Source organism: Macaca fascicularis, chromosome 20, assembly GCF_037993035.2.
Source record: "Macaca fascicularis isolate 582-1 chromosome 20, T2T-MFA8v1.1".
NCBI lineage: Eukaryota > Metazoa > Chordata > Mammalia > Primates > Cercopithecidae > Macaca > Macaca fascicularis.
Genome location: NC_088394.1, coordinates 4292496 through 4312766, shown reverse-complemented (window position 1 = coordinate 4312766; position 20271 = coordinate 4292496). Strand labels below are relative to the sequence as shown.

The following is a 20271-nucleotide window of genomic DNA, read 5'->3' as shown; positions in this document are numbered from 1 at the left end:
TCCTATCAAGACGGAAACATGCAATGGATTAGGATTGATTCTCAGGCCTCATTCTGCTTGGGCTGTGGAATCACCCCTTCATCCTTTAAACCCATCTTCTCCATCCCCCAGGGCCCCTTCTCTAGTCCAGGTCCCCCTCCCTCACTGCTGATGCCCCCCAGCCTCCCCTGCCTGCCCCTTCCTCCCTGACCTCTGCAGGGCAGGTGCACGCAGGACCTTGGGTCACCTCTCTTCTCGTTCTACTTGCTCGCCCTAGGCAGTCACATCTATCCTTGTGGCTTAGGTATCAACCAAATAAGAGTGGCTCCCAAAATTCAATATCTAGCCCAGACCTGGCTCTTGAACTCCAGACTTAAATTCCACCTGACTACTCAACCCTAGCATGTGGCTGTCACACTCAGAATGTCCAAAACCAAACTTTCGACCTGCCCTCCAAGCCCCTTTGTCAAGTCGGCCCCATCTCAGAAAATGAAACTCTGCTTTCTGCTGATTAGACCCCGCCAAGGCACCCTCATTTCTCTCTTTCTCTAACAGCCCGTGTCCAATCAATTCACAAAACCTGATGGTTCTTAGAGACAGACCCAGGACCTGACCACTTCTCAACACCTCTGCTGCCACACCTTTGGCCAAGCACCATCACCTCTGACCTCCACGGGTGCAGGCGCCTCCTAACCGACTTCTCTCAAATGGGTGTCAGCTCTTGACCCTTCCGGGCTCACGATTCTCCAGGGTCTCCCCATCACACTCAGAGAACAGAGTCTTCATCTCACCCTGCAAGGCTTTGCATGGCCCCTGCTGCCTCTCACGCTCACCCACAGTCACACCAGCTGCCTCTGCTCCTCAACGTGAGGAGCACATTCCACATGCCCAGGTGCCGCCAACCCACGGACTCGCTCCCTCCACTCAGGCCCTGCTCAAACACCACCACGTCAGAGCCCTTTGCTGAGCTCATGGAAGATGCCACCCCCTCTTTGTTCCCTGTCACTCCCTGTCCCCTGAAGCTGTTATTCCTTCCGTTAACACCATGAGCCTTGGATCCGCCGCTCCATCATTATTGCTGGGGGCTTGTCTCTGCCCCCTGCTGCGTTCCCCGTAATCCATGACAGCACTGGCATGTGGCAGGCACTCAACAGACACGTGTTGGATGCCTGAACACGTAAAGCACGGAACCCTGTGCCTGGAGGGCTGCATGGACACAGCCTCCTTGAAATAAACAAGTGAGCACCAGGCATAAAGCTCAGCTGCGACTAATGCATTCGCTCTGAGAGAAGGCACACCTTGGAGAAGAGACAGGCGGTGCTGCTCCAGCATCCCCATGCCACACTCCCTCTGCTTCTCTCTTGGATGGGCAAGACAGAGAGAAGCTATTTACCAACCACGCCCGAGCTTGTTAAGAAAATTATATTCTAATTGCTCTCTCTGCTTCTCTACAGACCGTGCCCTATGAATTCAAGGCCTGATCTCTGTGCCTCCTGCTGGCAAGCCTGAGCGGCCTCTCCCCACTGTGAATTCCGCAGCAGCACAGGCTGCGGATGCGTGAATCTGTGTGCAAGAACGCAAGGCCCTGTTTCTGTCTCTGTGCTGCCACTAGCGCCATGCCACAGACACAGGTGTATCCACCAATGGAGGCAGCCTGGGGTCAGTCTCTGTCTAGTCGCCCTTCGCTGTGTGGGCTGAGCAGCACTGCCAGGGATGCAACAAAGAACGCAGACTTGAGTAATGCCCAGCAGAGCCCTGATGACCGGATCCCACCAAGGTCCCCTAGACTCCCCTTTTGGTTAAGTGCTCCAGGGAGTTATCCACTCAGTAAAGCTCAAGGCAGCCTGATGTCTCAGCCTCATGCCTAGCACCCCAGAGGCCTGGTCTGGGGACAGTGCTGCTTCACCATTCCTTCCCCAGCACAGAGCAGGGAGGAGGGCTGGTCCTGAGCCCAGCCCTCGGCGTCCTCCTTCATTTCTAGGTTACGGCCCAGGGCCTGAGGACTGCTAGCCTGAGCTTTCCCCCTCTCCAGGCTCGGTGCTTGCGCCTCCTCTTTAGCATAAGGGCCTTCAGTGATCCCGCTGTCACCATGGGATCCCTTTTGAGTGGCTTTTTGCCCAGGAGAGAGGAAGCAGCACTCCTAGGGAGAGGCCCCTGGCTGGCCCTGGAAGGGCTGACAGACACCCACAAACACATGAGGCAGAACAGAAAACCAACCTGCTTCTTGGAGTTGGAAGTCTTGCATTTACCTAAGAGAGCTGGTGCTGCTTCCATCTTTGGAAAGCGAGAATGGAAAGAACAGTGAGAAGGCAAAAAAAGCAGAGCAAGCACATTCACTTGAAATGAACCATCCACGAGCAAGGAAGAGTCCAGAGCCTCATGAGGCCAAACCTTGCCATGCATCGAGGCATAGCTGGACTGACCACAGACGGCTCCCTGGCTGCTGGCAGCAACTCAGCCACTCCCATCTATGGGACAGCCAAGCCCAGAGCACACAGAACCGCTGAGGGGAGTGGGGGACTTACATTGTCATCGGAGTCTCCACCTTGCATCGTGCCCACAATGCGTTTGCCGGGTCTTCCTGAGAATAACAAAAGCATGAAGAAGTCATAAAGATCTTGGAACATAAAGCAGGAAATAGCATTCAAGATTTGTTTTCTGACCAGGCATGTTGGCTCATGCGTATAATCCCAGTACTTTGGGAGGCTGAGACAGGAGGCCAGGAGTTTGAGGCCAGCCTGGGCAACATGATGAAACCTCATCTCTACAAAAATTTTTTAAAAAAATTAGTCAGGTATGGTGGTTCACACCTGTAGTCTCAGCTACTTGGGAGGCTGAGGCAGGAGATTCGCTTGAAACAATGAGGCAGAGGTTGCAGTGAGCTGAGACTGTGCCTCTGCACTCTAGTCTGAACAACAGAATGAGACTCTGTCTCCAAAAAAAAAAAAAGTAACAGTGCTCCAAACATTAACAGGTGGTAGATAAGAAATGTTTTTAAAGGCAAATATAGGAGAATTTTGTAGTATTAAATCAAAAATTTGCAGAACCTTTGACCTAAGAATTTGACTTTAAATGATGCAACCTAAAGATAGGCAGACATGGCCGGGTGTGGTGGCTCAAGCCTGTAATCCCAGCACTTTGGAAGGCCGAGATGGGTGGATCACCTCGGACCAGCCTGGCCAACATGGTGAAAACCCATCTCTACTAAAAATACAAAAACTAGCTGGGTGTGGTGGTGCAGGCCTGTAATCCCAGCTACTCAGGATTATAGGAGAATCGCTCTCTCCGGGAGGCGGAGGTTGTAGTGAGCCAAGATCATGACATTGCACTCCAGCCTGGGGACCAAGAGCGAGACTTTGTCTCAAAAAAAAAAAAAAAAAAAAAGTAGGGGGCAGATCTATTACTGACAAAAGAAGAGTTCCAATTGTTTTTTTTTTTTTTTTTTGAGACAGAGTCTCGCTCTGTCGCCCAGGCTGGAGTGCAGTGGCCGGATCTCAGCTCACTGCAAGCTCCGCCTCCCGGGTTTACGCCATTCTCCTGCCTCAGCCTCCCGAGTAGCCGGGACTGCAGGCGCCCGCCACCTCACCCGGCTAGTTTTTTGTATTTTTTAGTAGAGACGGGGTTTCACGGGGTTAGCCAGGATGGTCTCGATCTCCTGACCTCGTGATTCGCCCGTCTCGGCCTCCCAAAGTGCTGGGATTACAGGCTTGAGCCACCGCGCCCGGCCCCAACTGTATTTAATTTTTAAAAACAAAAGCAAGTTGCAGAACCATACATACCGTCTGGTTGCACTCAGGCTAAATTTTTCAGGTGATCTTTGTGTGTGTATGCGTGTGTGTGAGTGTGCATGTGTGTGCATATGTATATGTACAGAAAGGTAATCTGTAAAGACACACCCACCCTGGCCACTAGCCATGAGCCCTCCCAGGTGGGAGTGGGACATGAGGAAGACCCCAGGGCAGCATTCACATTCGCTCTACAAATGTTGTTGCCTGAGTCTTTTTATGTTTTAACTTAGTTTTAAGAGCCCCTCTATGTCGCCAGGCCACTGTGCAGTGGCTATTGCCAGACACAATCATCACACACTGCAGCTCCGAGCTCCTGGGCTCAAACGATCCCCCGGCCTCAGCCTCCTGAGTAGCTGGGAATAAGGCATGCGTGACTGCGCTGAGCTTTGTTACTTGAATCTTTTGTGATGAGTAAAGGAATTAGAAAAACATTTTTTTTTAAGGCAGAGATGCTCATTTAAGTCCCTTTCTGCATTAATTCTCAGGCTATTAGGTATATCATTGCACTGACAGTGGCAGAGGCAATGTGTTCTTGTGGCTCTGTGAGAAATACCAAGCCATAAATATGAACCATCCAGTCTTGGGATCACAGACAAGTAAGAATATTAGGAGCAAACATGACCACTGAACAGTTCAAGAGCCATAAACAACAGGACAGGATAAACCTGAGCAAGAGCTGCTTCCAGGGGCCATTCACAGTGCGCTTGTGGGCCTCAACACTAAGCAGCCTGCCCCAGTCCTGGCCAGGTGTTCTGTGAAACGGGGCACATGGAGGAAGGCCAGCGAAAGATGCGGGGGTACCTTGCATGAGCACCTCCATGGCTGTCCGCGGCTTGGGCAGCCGCCTTTCTTCCAACTCACTGTCGGATTCGTCATCCTCCTGGATGTCTACGTCCGAGTCATCGTTACCTGGCAGGAACACAAGCAGGCAAAACAAAGGAGTGGCTTCATCATCACAACTAAACAGCTCTGCCCAGTAAGGTTTGCATGCATTAGCCTTTCTTTGGATGCATTAGATTTTATAAGACTCTGGATTTGCCTGTAGATGCATAGTGAAGAATTAATGTGGACAATGATGTGCTGTTTTTTTAAAAAAAAATAATTTTCCAAAGCAAGGAAAAAGTGGGTCGGATATATTAGTTAGAAACACTATTACAGTCATCAGAACAGCGACGCAAACGCCTCCAATTCCATCCTTCTAAAACTTGCATGGCTCCCTGGGTGCAGAGAAATCAGGTGCCAAGCAGTGAAGTTTTTACATATTCTCTGCAAAGACTTTTGGAAGATAGTTTTCAAATTAATTGTGTTGAAGCCCTTGAAGAAAATCTGAAAATTTAAAAACTGAATAGCCAGCTGTCAAGTGCTTGGTTAGTTCAGGGAAAAACCCATTCTCTGACTAATGTTAGGCTGCGTTACCAGAACTCAAGTTCCTAGATCGTGACAAAGATGAGGAAGTGGAGGCTGCTAATAAGGTAACACAGCAAGACTGGAGGCAGGGAGGCCAGGCTAGGAATGGCACGAATGGGGCTGCCCTGAGGAGAACGATGATCTTAGTGACTGGCAGTGAAAACTGGTGATGTGATGTTCTCCCCTGGGGAAAATCCCATCACAAAGACAGATTTTTTCCAAAGTAATTTTTTTTTTTTTTTTTTTTGAGACGGAGTCTTGCTTTGTCGCCCAGGCTGGAGTGCAGTGGCCGGATCTCAGCTCACTGCAAGCTCCGCCTCCCGGGTTCACGCCATTCTCCTGCCTCAGCCTCCCGAGTAGCTGGGACTACAGGCGCCCGCCACCTCGCCCGGCTAGTTTTTTGTATTTTTAGTAGAGACGGGGTTTCACCGTGTTAGTCAGGATGGTCTCGATCTCCTGACCTCGTGATCCACCCGTCTTGGCCTCCCCAAGTGCTGGGATTACAGGCTTGAGCCACCGCGCCCAGCCTATTAATTTCTTTTTTTTTTTTTTTTTTTTTTTTTGAGACGGAGTCTCGCTCTGTAGCCCAGGCTGGAGTGCAGTGGCGTGATCTCGGCTCACTGCAAGCTCCGCCTCCCGGGTTCATGCCATTCTCCCGCCTCAGCCTCCCGAGTAGCTGAGACTACAGGCGCCCGCCACCACGCCCGGCTAGTTTTTTGTATTTTTAGTAGAGACAGGGTTTCACCGTGTTAGCCAGGATAGTCTCGATCTCCTGACCTCGTGATCCACCCGCCTCGGCCTCCCAAAGTGCTGGGATTACAGGCTTGAGCCACCGTGCCCGGCCTAATTTCTTAAATACATTCTTTGGAGTCTTACACCTATAGGCTGAATATTTCCTAAAGGGAACCTATAGAAGGAGTCTCCACTGTGGGGAGAAAGACCTTTCACTGCCTGGCACCTGACTTCTCTGCACCCAGGGAGCCACACAGGTTTTGTAAGGACGGACTTGGAGGACCCTCTTCTGATGATTGACTCAGAAGTTAGTTTGGAAGAACAGTAATTGTTAGTCTGCCCAAAGGCTTTGCTATGCCCCTACTATAAGAGGGTAATGTGGCCGGGCGCAGTGGCTCATGCCTGTAATCCTAGCACTTTGGGAGGCTGAGGTGGGCAGATCACCTGAGGTTAGGAGTTTGAGACCAGCCTGGCCAGCATGGTGAAACCCTGTCTGTACTAAAAATACAAAAACTAGTCAGGCGTGGTGGCGCGCACCTGTAGTCCCAGCTATTAAGGAGGCTGAGGCATGAGAATTGCTTGAACTCGGGAGGCGGAGGTTGCAGTGAGCCGACATCACACCACTGCCCTCCACCCTGGGCAGCAGAGCGAGACTCCGTCTCAAAAAAAGAGAGAGTAATGAAATGGTAACAGTATCTAGCTAGGCACTGTGGGAAGGTTTTCTGCTTTCTTTAGCCATGGAGAGAAGAGCTGTGCTTTATAGTACAGGAAGGGCCAACCTAGGAGCTTGAGAAAGTATCAATAACAACATCCTGGGCTTCGACACAATTACTTTGAAACCTTCTGAAAGTCTTTACAGAGAATATTATTAAATATTAACATCAATTAATGACTACAAAATGAAACCACTATTCAGCTCAGTTCATTTCTTATGCCATCCAGGAAATTAAGACATTAAATCCTTATCCCATGCAATGCAAATCAAATTATATAATCAATTTTAAAATAAAATTAATACAGGTACCTCAGGCTCAATAAAATTTCTTCTTATAACTCAAACCAATACAGACTTGAGAAGCGAGCAGGTAAACTAAAGTCAATTGCTATCATATGATTTCAATGTGTCTCTGAAAAGCACGCGTTGGAAACTTAAATCCCAAAGCAACAGTGTTGGGAGGTGGGGCAGATTGGGAGGTGTTTAGGTCACGAGGGCTCCATCCTGAAGAACAGACTAATGCTGGTTATAAAAGGGCTTGAGGCTGTGGGTTTGATCTCTTGCTCTCTCTCCCGCTTTCTTTGCCCTTCTGTCATGGGATGGTGCAGCAAGATGCAACTCCTTGATCTTGGACTTGCCCCCAGAACTGTGGCTCATTAAGTTTCAGACAAGTAAATTTCTGTTTATAATGATAATAATATAAACTAATACTAATATATTATATGTTATATAATTGTCATATGTTATATATGGCAGTATATGTCATATTATGTATGTCATATATTATATATTATATATATGTCATATATTATATATTTTATATATATGTCACATATATATAAACACACACACATACAGACACATACAAAACTAGCCCTCTGTATCCATGGATTTCACATCCATGGGTTCAGCCAACCATGGATCTGAATTATTTGGAAAAAAAATCTACAATTATTTGGGAAAAAAAAAATCTACAAAGTTCCAAAAAGCGAAACTTGAATTTGCCACATGCCAAGTACTATGCTGAATCCATGTGAATGAAGTGATATATAGGCATTATGTTAGGTATTTTATGTAACCTAGAGATGATTTAAAGTATACAGGTGGATGTGCATAGGTTATATGCAAAAGACTTGAACACCTGTGGATTTTGGTATCCACAGGTGGGTTCTGGTACCAGTTCTCCACAGATATTGAGGGATGACTGCATGTATCCATATATATAATGCTGTATATATTTTATGTAAAATATATAATTACCCAGTCTCAGGTATTCTGTTATAGCAGCACAAAACAGACTAAGACATTAATGCATGCTGACACTGAAACCACTGAGCTGACAGTGACAATTAAAATTAAGTATGGCTGACCACATGCCAGTATAATTCAATGGAGAAATAATAGTCTTTTCAACAGATGATAATAGGATGACTGAACAGCCACATGCAAAAGAATGAAGTTGGACCCCCTGTCTCACACCATATATAAAAATTAACTCAAAGTGGATCAGAGACCTAAATGTAAGAGCTAAAACTACAGAACTCCTAGAAGAAAACACAGAGGTAAATCTTGGTGAATAAAGCAAGATCAGCATGACAGGTCTTAGCATCCTGGCCCAGGGACAGAATGGGATGCAAGTAACCAACCAGGGCTCCTACCTGAGTCGGGCCTCTCGCAAGGGACAAACCTCATGCAGGCTGATCACTGAGGGCTGCTTCTCATGCTCCTGACTGACATGGAAATAAAAAGGGGAGGGCTGCTTTGGCTAGACATGCCCTTCAAATTTCCTAACCTTGTTCCTGGAGGACTTCCCAGCAGTCCCTATCCTTCCTCCAGGGTTTCCTGAGATTCAGACGACAGAGTCATAGAACAGGTGCAAAATGAGAGAGATACAAGGGAAATGGCAAAGAAAGAGAAAGAGAGAGAGAGTACGCTGCCCTCAACATGAGATCAAACAGAATATTTCGCCATGAAGAAAAGAAAGAGCAATCAGCAAGAGGAGGAGGAACTCTGTGCAAGAAGGCTGTTGATTCAGCAGGAAGATCCTGGGCTGCTACTAGTCCCTGACAGTGACTTGACAATGAAGTTCAGGGATAAGGGAAGCTGCCTGGTCACAGAGAGCTCCTTCCTGGAATCTCGGCCTTGTATGGACGTAACCCTGTGTCTCTCCAGCTGAGTGTCTTGCTGAGCCATTCTGGATTATGGGGGGCATCTCAGCGGCATGGGGACCATCATGAAGCGAGTGGCCCCTCTCCCTGCACTGCATCCCAATGCTTGTTTTCCATCAGTCAGCCTGAAAATACAGAACCCTACACACCTCTAGGACCACCTTTTCTTACAGTTACACATCATATATAATTCAAACTATAATTTAAACAGGGGAAAACACTATCTTAACTGGCACAAGAATGAAATGTGTTTTAAATGCTATATTTAAACCAGACTCTTGAGTGAATACAATGGTACACAAAATAGAAGTTGTGAGAAAACTGCCTTTTGAAAATATTTTTGTACCTATAGTCAACAATATTTTACTTTACTTTTCAAAATTGAAGATGTAAAGTGAAGTGTTCTTATTACAGTAAAAAAAAAAAAACTGCTGAAAAAAAGAAGAAAACACATATTTAAATATATATATATATATATACACACACACACACATACACACACATATATCTCAAGGCTGAAAATGCTAGTTCAGAGTAAACTGCTCATCTACAAAGCCCAGCCTTACTTCCACTCTTCAGCAGGCGCTTCTCTTCCTCCTTGAGCTTGTTCTGTATCAGGCAGAGAGTGTTTTTAGCTTCCTGTGGAAGAGGAAAAACAGACTCAGGAGAGACGGCCCTTTTCTGGACTGTTCTATTCTTCTTCACCACTGCGTAAGGACTGCTAAGTTTGTGCTACAGAACAAAAAAAGAACTAAACTCAAGGAAGGGGAAAAGAATTAACACGGCCTGAGCAACTCCAGGGTCCCGAAATTTACTGCCCTTTCTCTCTGAGGTCACCTGGTGGCCTGGTGGACATGGGCACCCAGAATGAAGCAGCTGCCCCACCCCCATGCTTCTCCAACTACACTTCCCTGCCTCTGAGGAGAACTAAATGCCCACCATGCATGCCTGTATGGCCTGGGGACACAGAACAGACACATTTAATTTTAGGGTAGAGACAGGCCTCTTGCTTTCAAAGGAAGAAAGTATAGATTTTATCATTTATCTTTCCTGCCCTGCCTTCAGATTCCAGCTCAAAAGATGCTAAATGGTAGGATAGGTAAGGATGGGAATAGGGGTGGGGAAAAGAGGAAACATCTCAGATCATAAAATACGGCCTTATTATCAAGAAAGAAAATGGGGGCTGGGCGTGGTAGCTCACACCTATAACCCCCATGCTTTGGGAGACCAAGGCAGGAGGATCACTTGAGCCCAGGAGTTTGAGACCAGCCTGGGCAACATAGGGAAACCTCATCTCTACAATACATTTTAAAAATTTAGCCAGGTATGGTGGCACATGCCTACAGTCCCAGTTACTCAAGAGGCTGAGGTGGGAGGATCACTTGAGCCTAGGTCTGAGGCTACAGTGAGCTATGATCACACTCTGCACTCCAGACAGAGTGACAGGTAACACAGTGAGACCCTGTCAAGAAAGAGAAAGAGAGAGAGAGAGAGGGATGGGGGGTGTGGGGTGGGGGAGGGACAGACAGAGGGAGGAAGCTGGCTTTAAATATTGTTGTTGTTCTAAACATTAAAAATAAAGCACTGTGTTTCAGTCATGGGGTATTTCGAGGGAACAGGTATTCTAAGGACAGAGTGCGAGAGTAAGAGAAAAAGAGATGTACTCGTTGAAGGAAGGGTAGGGTAGAGGGCTCCCCCGGAAGTCTCCTGGGCCACCTATCCGCCATTCTGAGGCATACTGTTTGGTTTGTTCTCTGAACCCAGAGGTTGCCCCAGATAATACAACAAAATGTTTCTTTTCACTGCCCTTGACTGTTCTTTCCCAGGTACCCAATGTTTAAAATGTTCTAAACTCCAGGCTCTTTCCAGTGCCCTTGAAATGTGCCTGTCCTGTACCATTTCTCCATGGCCTGCCTCTGCCACAGAGTAATGCTATTAATGAATTCCTCATCAAGATGACATGTGTCCACATGGATGCGTTAGGTACTCCCAGTTAGCCCTCCTGGACAACAAACTAGCTCTGCCCAACTCAAATGCTCAGAATTATAATAACCTTAATGCCAAAAGCTGTCAAGGGCATGAGAAGGGGAGACTGCAGACCAATTTCATCATGAAAATGGAGTCTAAAAGACCATTCTCAGGTTAAGGATAGGGCAATTCAAAAATTGATCACAACTTGGTTCAATTTCTTTTGCTCTAAATTCCACATTTATCAACTCATGCTCGGATCTGAAATACTCTTTCCTAAATGGCCTTACCCATGGGGATGAAAGGAACCTGTAAGATGGTTGGTCAGGTACAAGGCCACATATATTTCCCACAATCAACCAATAAACTGCCATTCCTCTTTACAAAACAATCTCCAATGAGCTATTTTGGTGATTCAATTAACCATAATTTGAAAATCTGTTTTTTCTCTTTTTTTTTTTTCTGTTGAGACGGTGTCTTGCTCTGTTGCCCAGGCGAGTGCAGTGGCGCGATCTCTGTTCACTACAACCTCCGCCTCCTGGGTTCAAGCAATTCTCCTGCCTCAGCCTCCCAAGTAGCTGGGATTACAGGCGCCCACCACCATACCAGATAAATTTTGTATTTTTAGTAGAGGGGGTTTCACCATCTTGGACAAGCTGATCTCAAACTCCTGACCTCGTGATCCACCCACTGTGGCCTCCCAAAGTTCTGGGATTACAGGCGTGAGCCACCACGCCGGGCCCCCCTCCCCGCTTTTTTTTTTTTTTTTTTTTTTGAGACAGTCTTGCTCTGTCAACCAAGCTGGAGTGCAGTAGCATGATCATGGTTCACTCCAACTTCAAACTCCCAGGCTCAAGCAATCCTCCCATCTCAGGCTCCCAAGTAGCTGGGACAATAGGTGTGCAACACCATGCCCAGTTAGTTAGTTTGTTTGTTTATTTATTTATTTATTTGAGACAGTCTCGCTCTGCCGCCCAGGCTGGAGTGCAGTCATGCGATCTCACCTCACCACAAGCTCCGCCTCCTGGGTTCACGCCATTTTCCTGCCTCAGCCTCCGAGTAGCTGGGACTACAGGCGCTTGCCACCACGCCCGGCTAATTTTTTGTATTTTTATAGAGACAGGGTTTCACCATGTTAGCCAGGATGGTCTCGATCTCCTGACCTCGTGATCCATCCGCCTCGGCCTCCCAAAGTGCTGGGATTACAGACGTGAGCCACCGCGCCCGGCCTAATTTATTTTTACTTCTTTGTAGAGACAGGTCTCACTATGTTGCCCAAACTGGTCTCGGATTCTTGGGCTCCAGTGATCCTCCTGCCTAAGCCTCCCAAAGTGCTGGAATTACAAGTATGAGCCATTGCACCTTGCCTTGAAAATCTTTATGTGAACTGACTAAGCAAGCTTTGTTTTTTTATTTCTGGAGACAGGATCTTGCTCTGTTGCCTAGGCTGGAGTACAGTGGCACAATCTTGGCTAACTACAGCCTCTGCCTCCTAGGTTCAAGAGATTCTCCTGTCTCAGCCTCCCGAGTAGCTGGGACTACAGGCATGCACCACCACACCCGGCTAATTTTTTTATTTTTTATTTTTATTTTTATTTATTTATTTTTTGAGACAGAGTCTCGCTCTGTCGCCCAGGCTGGAGTGCAGTGGCCGGATCCCAGCTCACTGCAAGCTCCGCCTCCCGGGTTCACGCCATTCTCCTGCCTCAGCCTCTCGAGTAGCTGGGACTACAGGCGCCTGCCACCTCGCCCAGCTAATTTTTTTTTGTATTTTTAGTAGAGATGGGGTTTCACCGTGTTAGCCAGGATGGTCTCGATCTCCTGACCTCGTGATCCACCTGTCTCAGCCTCCCAAAGTGCTGGGATTACAGGCTTGAGCCACTGTGCCGGCCTAGTTTTTTTATTTTTAGGAGAGGCAGTGTTTCACATGTTGGCCAGGCTGGTCTCAAACTCCTGACCCCAAGTGATCCACCCGCCTTGACCTGCCAAAGCCAAGCAAGCTTTTAAATCTGCACTCGAGACCAGCTACGTAATTTTTGGGATCAGCGGAAAATAAAATACACTTAAAAATTATTATGGGCCGGGCGCGGTGGCTCAAGCCTGTAATCCCAGCACTTTGGGAGGCCGAGATGGGTGGATCACAAGGTCAGATCAAGACCATCCTGGCTAAGACAGTGAAACCCCGTCTCTACTAAAAAATACAAAAAACTAGCCGGGCGAGGTGGCGGGCGCCTGTAGTCCCAGCTACTCAGGAGGCTGAGGCAGGAGAATGGCGTAAACCTAGGAGGCGGAGCTTGGAGTGAGCTGAGATCCGGCCACTGCACTCCAGCCTGGGTGACAGAGCAAGACTCTGTCTCAAAAAAAAAAAAAAAAAAAAAAAAACAACAAAAAACTAGCCGGGCGAGGTGGCGGGCGCCTGTAGTCCCAGCTACTCGGGAGGCTGAGGCAGGAGAATGGCGTAAACCCGGGAGGCGGAGCTTGCAGTGAGCTGGGATCCGGCCACTGCACTCCACCCTGGGCGACAGAGTGAGACTCCGTCTCAAAAAAAAAAAAAAAAAATTATTATGAATTTCCAGACATTGACAACAGGGCCTGAAAGCAAGCACAGGCCCCATGTCGGCACAGGGTCTTATGCAGCCGCATAGGCCTCACGTCGGCCCTGTCTGTACTCTCAACTGACTAAACCTGATGAAATATGACATCAAAGATTTGACAACCCTGGAGTCCAGGGTACACTGCCAGCAAAACAAATGCATGACATGAGCAATCCTCAGAATGACCAGGGAGAAAAAACATGTACTGATATTTTTTTTACAATAATATTAACAAAATGACCTGTTACCCAGTACAAAATAACACACCAGAAGGAATGGCTGAACAGAGGACAGGCTCAGCTCACCTCAAACCTTTCTTGCTCCATCCTATGATGCTCTTCAAGCTGCTGCTCCAGGTAAGTGAGATTTTGAAATTTCTCCAGATAAATGTCATACTGCTTTTGTAATTCTTCCTCAGTCTTCTCATACTCATCCATAAAACATGGCCTAAGACAAGCAAATGAAATAAAAAGGGAAAGGTGAGTTAATGTGCAGTAGTTTGAAATGGGTATTCACAGTTTTAGACTCCATGGTGGCCTTCTCTGGAAACCCTTAATTAGAGAAGGGCCTTCATTCTTGTAACTGCTTACAAATATTTTCCCTCTTCTCCTTTCTCCCCCGAAAATGGACATACTTCTTTTTCATCATAAGATGTACTCTTTGTAAAAACTTGAAATAATCCTGAAAGTATGAAGAATGATGTAAAAATTACTGATAATCCCATCACCAGGTATAAGCGTTTGATAGCTGACATATATCCTTGCAGACTTTTCTATGCATATAGATAGGAATGCATTTTAAACAAAAATTAAACATACTAAAAAATTCTATAATCTTTTTTTTCCATTTCAATATATCATAATGTCAATAGAGTTAAAAAAGATCAGGCCGGGTTTATCGGCTCACACCTGTAACCCTAGCATTTAGGGAGGCTGAGGTAGGAGAAGGATTGAGCCTGGAGTTCAAGGCTGCAGTGAGTGAGGATCCTCTGACCTTGCCATGGCACTCCAGCCCTCCAGCCTGGGGACACGCTGAGACCCCATCTCTAAAGGCAAAAAGTCACATACCAGACACATCTCTCAAAATCAACAAATATATATATTATTATCTTATTTGGGTATAATGTTCTACTGTCAGCCGGGTGTGGCGACTCACGCCTGTAATCCCAGCACTTTGGGAGGACAAGGCAGGCGGATCAAGTGAGGTCAGGAGTTTGAGACCAGCCTGGCCAACATGGTGAAACCTCGTCTCCACTAAAAACACAAAAATTACCCAGGCATGGTGGCACATGCCTGTAATCTCAGCCACTCAGGTGGCTGAGGCAGGAGAATCGCTTGAACCTGGGAGGCGGAGGTTGCAGTTAGCCAAGATTGCGCCACTGCACTCCAGCCTGGGCGACATAGCGAGACTCCATCTCAAAAGAAATAATAGTAACAATAATAGTGTTCTACTGTCAGGCTATTACAAATTTTAAGCAATCCTCTAAAAAGGGGACCATAGGTTGTTACGAATTAAAGCTGGTGTTTTTTTGTTTGTTTTTTTGAGACAGGGTCTCACTTTGTCACCCAGGCTAGAGTGCAGTGGTGTGATCATGGCTCACTGAAGCATCGAACGCCTGGGCTCAGGTGATCCTCCTGGCTCAGGCCCCCAAGTAGCTGGGACTACAGACATATGCCACTATGCCCTACTATTTTTTATATATATTTTTTGTATAGATGGGATTTCGCCATGTTGCCCAGGCTGGTCTTGAACCCCTGAGTTCAAGCGATCTGTCCGCCTCGGCCTCTCAAAGTGCCGGGATTATAGACATGAATCACTGTGCCCAGTCTAAAGAGGTTTTTAAATGATAAAAAATTTTTTAAAAGGCCAGGCGTGGTGACTCACACCTGTAATCCCAGCACTTTGGGAGGCCGAGGCGGGTGGATCATAAGGTCAGGAGTTCAAGACCAGCCTGGCCAACATGGTGAAACTCCATCTCTACTAAAAATACAAAAATTAGCTGGGCGTGGTGGTGGCTGCCTGTAATCCCAGCTAGTTGAGAGACCCGGGCAGGAGAATTGCTTGAATCCGGGAGGCGGAGGTTGCAGTGAGCTGAGATCGCACCACTGTACTCCCACCTGGGCAACAGAGCGAAACTCCATCTCAAAAAAAAAAAAAAAAACAATAAAAACAAAAACAAAACAAAACAAAAAAACATAAAAATCTATTTCAATTGATTTGCTGAACTTTTTCTTTTTTTATTATTGACCTTAAAGGAAAAATTTTACTCTTTTAAAAATATAAGCAGATAAACTAAGAAATAATTATAATCTTTTGAACTACAGCAAAACAAAGAAACTTTTTTTTCTGTTAAAAGGATTTGGAGCTTAACAAAAATGAACTGATGCTTTAAAAGTGGAATATGTCGAGGAGATCAATCTATCTGGCAGCACTGACTTCTGTTTTTTTTTCCCCTCTGTGAGGCTCCAGAGGTAAATAGCCAGTTTCAGGAAGGGCCTCGGCTTTGTGCTGGGTGGGGAGGAGCCAGGGCGCTCCCTGTGGTTGCTGTCACTGCCCCAGGTGCTGTCTCCCCACAGACCTTGGGACAGTGGCCAGGGTGTAGCCGGCCACCAACATCCAAAAAGGCAAAACATATTCGACCAGAGCAGGCAGCTGGGAAGAGGAGGGAGCCAAGAAGAAAGAAAAATAAAGGGAGAACGAAAAGGGAGAAAGAGCAGAAGCACGGGGGAGGGAAAGAGGTGCAGAATGAAGAAGAGAACAGAGGGCCGGCACCACTATTCTCCATCAGTATTCCTGGGAAATACATTTCCAATGAGGTAAAGTAGGAAGAAAGACAAATTACTGACTGGTGAGGAATGATCAAGGTTTAAATAAAGTCTAAAATCTATGCCAACAAAGAGGCAGGAGTATGTTTCTGTTTCTACCTAATTTATGGCAAGATCTTAGCAGACCACGTCTGGATTTCCCCATCTGGATTCACTTACTCTGCCTTGAGTTCCAAGAAGCTATAAAAGCTTAAAGGGCAGTTCAAGCATAAAGCAGTTTTCCAGACATACTGCAAGCAGTAAAGAGAATGAGTTTAGCCATCTGCTTGTTACGACAGGCAACACATGCACATTTTGAGGTGAAGATATCTTTATGTAAGGCTTTTTTTCATTGCTTAAGAAGAGTTAAGATCATATTCTATTCTCTTAAGTCTTTGTTCTAACTTTTCTTTTTTTCTTTTAGAGTCAGGGCCTCATTCTTTTGCTTAGGCTGCAGTGCAGTGATGCAACCATAGCTCAGTGCAGCCTCAACCTCCTGGGCTCAAGCAATCCTCCTGCCTCAGCCTCCCAAGTAGCTGGGACTACAGGTGTGTACCACCACACTGAGGTAATTTTTAAAAATTTTTAGAGATGGGGTTTCATTATGCTGCCCAGGTTGGTCTCAAATTCCTGGGCTCAAGAGAACCCCCCGCCCCAGCCTCATGAGTAGCTGAGATTTCAGACATGAGCCACCACGCCCAGTTTGTTTGAACTTTCCAGGACATCTTTCTACTCATTCTCCAAGTGTTCATATCTACCTGACACTCTGCAGAGTCTCTAGTCGCTTCCGATTTCTTTCCAGTTCTAATTTTCTCTTTTCAATTTTGGCTTCTAAATTAGCTTCATCAGAGGCCACATTATTGAGCAGGTCTTTAGTCTTCTGAACCTGTGTCTATATTTAATGGGAAATAATGAGACAAGGTGGCAATAAAAACAGCCATCCTAACTCACAGAAGAATTCTGCAACTCTTCAGGCATGGCAACATTATGCTCAACAAACACAAAAGCAAATAAATAAAGTAGACACTTCCCCAAGCAATGACTCACTTAACCCACTAGTTCCAGGGAGAATGTCACACAGGTCCAGAAAAAGTTATCTTTTTCTCCCCCATGAAAAGCAGGCATTTCTGCCCAGGGAAAGAAGTGAAGATGGAAAGAAGAGTGTCCTGGTCAAGGTGGAGAGGCCTGCCATCTTTCGTCTGGCTCACTCGGTTAGAACAAGGTACACATCAGTCTGGATGGTCAATCTGCCTTTTTATCATTCAGGCCATGCCCCTAGTTACAAACACCCGACTTATAGAATACACACACACCAAGTACTGCTAGAGGGGAGAGAAAGAAACAGCTGGTCCCAGCCCTAACCCACTGCCTGCTGGGACTGAGAGAAGGTCCCTCTTCCCTCTCCCTGGCAACAGAAGCTTGACTACAGACTAAAAATGAGAAGAAACCATGCTGAAGTCAGTACAAAAGCAGTTCCCGCAGTGGCACTGGCCACACTGACGTGCACCAGCTCGGGAAGGGGCCCAGAGCAACAGTCAGAGAGAGGCCCTTGGGCAACAGAGGCTGAGTAAAGAAGGGAAAGGGGACACGGGCCCACTGACAATGACACAAGTCTCCCTATCCTAAGAAAAGGCTCATTTGAAGCAGGTAGAGTGACAGGTAGCGCACTGTCTTCACATGCGTCTTGTCCAGTGGCCTGCCAGGTCACATGCCTGTGGTTCAGGCTCCAATCTCTTCATGAGGAATCTGGACTGCCACCCAGCTGAGCGTGGAACTGCCCCCCCAGGGTTCTGGCTTTCCAGCCCTGCATTAAGTTCCTGGTGGCCAAGGTGGGGCTTTCTCCTCCAGCACTTTGCCTACGTGTAGCATCCCGTAAAGGGGTTACTCTGTTTTCCTGCAAGTCTCTGAAAAGCTATGGGCTCCACAGAGAAATGGCCTAAGAAGCCCAGACACTCTCCACAACTCTCAGGGATGGTGTGTTTTGGAAGCAGCCACTGTTACTGACAATGCATTTATGGTCTGATTTTTTTGGTCTAAGTACACTGGCCATTTTTAAGATACTTTCATTAAAATCATCAAATCCTTATCATCCATTTGCTGCAAGTGCCTTAAAGCCCCCAGGAGAAATGTGAGTTCACCCTCACAGGAAGAAAGGTGGGTCTCCTTTCTAAACAACTTCAGTCAATGGCAACTATTTCCTTGAACCAAAGTCAGATTAAAACCTTGTACATTTATCCCACCTTAAACATATCTGTTCTTCAAACAAGAAAGATCCACAATGCAAAACAGCTGTGTAAACACAAACAATTTCCCCTGGTTTCTGAAATTAATGGCCTGTACTTCCTAACCCCTTTTAAGTACCCATGTTGTTGTTTTGGTTTAGTTTTTAGAATGATCAAACATCACAGATATTTTCTAACAATGAAAGGAGTCTTAAGAGATTTCTACCAAGAAATGAACCCTGTCCCCTCTTGGGTGTTCTACTTTTAACATATTAGTGCTAAGGGCACATTCATGCTGTGTTCGCCCGATTCAGTTAGAACACTGGCAAGCATTTAGAGGTATAACACTTTTTTTTTAATTTTTAAATTTAGAAACAATCAAAAATTTACTTAAGACCTGTTGTACAACACAAAACGGTTTTCCCAGCCTAGGTAAGTTGCTGACCAGATGTTCCAACATCCTAGATACTTTAGTGTGTATTTCCTACAAATAAGGACTTTTTCCTACATCCCCACAATACAATCATCAAAACAGGAAGCCAGCACTGACACACTACCACCATCTAACCCCAGCCCCACTCCACTGTCCCCACTTGTCCCAGTGAAGTCCCCAACAGCAGACAGGAGCTGCCTATGTGTCCAGTCATCACATCTCCACAGCCTCCCTTAGTCTGAAATGCCCCCTCAGCTTTCCTTGACTTTCAGAACCTTTTCACTTTGGGAGCATACAGGCTGCTTAATCTGTAGAATGCCCCTCAATTTGGCTTTGTCTCATTAGAGTCAGATATGCATTGTTGGCAGGAATACTCAGAAGTGACTGCATCCTACCAGGCATGCATCATTTTGATTTGTTCTACAACGATAATCTTCACTTTGATCACTTGATTAAGGGGGTGACTGACAGGCTTCTCCCTGAGAAGCGACTCTTTTCCCCTCTGTAATTAATAAGTACTCTGTGGGCTAGGCACAGTGGCTCATGCCTGTAATCCTAGCACTTTGAGAGGTCAAGGTGGGCGGATAACCTGAAGTCAGGAGTTTGAAACAAGCCTGGCCAAACATGGCAAAACCCCATCTCCACTAAAAAAAAACACAAAGATTAGCTGGGTATGGTGGCACATGCCTATAATTCCAGCTATTTGGGAGGTCGAGGCACAAGAATTGCTTGAACCCAGGAGGCAGAGGTTGCAGTGAGCTGAGATGGCACCACTGCACTCCAGCCTGGGCGACAGAGCAAGACTTCGTCTCAAAAATAAATAAATAAATAAAATAAAACAAAAATACAAAATTAGCCAGGTGTGGTGGTGTGCCCCAGTAATCCCAGCTACTCAGAAGGCTAAGGCATGAGAATCACTTGAACCTCAGGGGCAGAGGTTGCAGTGAGCTGAGGTTGTGCCACTGCACTACAGCCTAGGTAACAGAGCAAGACTCTGTCTCAGAAAAAAAAAAAAAAAAAAAAAAAAAGTACTTTGTGGAAAGCTACTTTGAAACTGTGTGAATGACCTGCTCCTCCTCAGCTTCCAATATTCTTTTTTTTTTTTTTTTTTTTTTTGAGATGGAGTCTCGCTCAGTCACCCAGGCTGGAGTGCAGTGGCATGATCTCGGCTCACTGCAAGCTCCGCCTCCCGGGTTCACACCATTCTCCTGCCTCAGCCTCCTGAGTAGCTGGGACTACAGGCGCCCACCACCACGCCCAGCTAATTTTTTGCATTTTTAGTAGAGACGGGGTTTCACCGTGTTAGCCAGGATGGTCTCGATCTCCTGACCTCGTGATCTGCCCGCCTCGGCCTCATAAAGTGCCGGGATTACAGGTGTGAGCCACCGCGCCCGGCCTCATTTTTTTTTATGCCAGTGAGAACTCATGGTTTCCTATTTCATTCTATTATGCCATAAAATT

The 20271-nt window shown here is 46.5% G+C and overlaps 1 protein-coding gene across 24 annotated transcripts in view; it reads right to left on the bottom strand.

The window, feature by feature from the left end:
• CLUAP1 (clusterin associated protein 1) overlaps positions 1–20271 on the bottom strand; it is a 43708-nt gene that overhangs the window by 5741 nt on the left and 17696 nt on the right. For 10 of the 24 annotated variants that reach the window (XM_074028700.1, XM_074028694.1, XM_074028693.1 and 7 more), the window contains 5 exons: positions 16914–17047; positions 13657–13798; positions 9356–9428; positions 4569–4676; positions 2505–2560 (listed from right to left, as the gene is read on the bottom strand). In XM_074028700.1, the coding sequence (XP_073884801.1) occupies positions 2505–2560; positions 4569–4676; positions 9356–9428; positions 13657–13798; positions 16914–17047 (513 nt within the window). Of the gene's footprint in view, positions 1–2196; positions 2254–2504; positions 2561–4568; positions 4677–9355; positions 9429–13656; positions 13799–16913; positions 17048–20271 lie in introns of all 24 variants that reach the window. The other 14 variants (XM_045381483.3, XM_065537046.1, XM_065537045.2 and 11 more) reach the window with 3 other exon arrangements.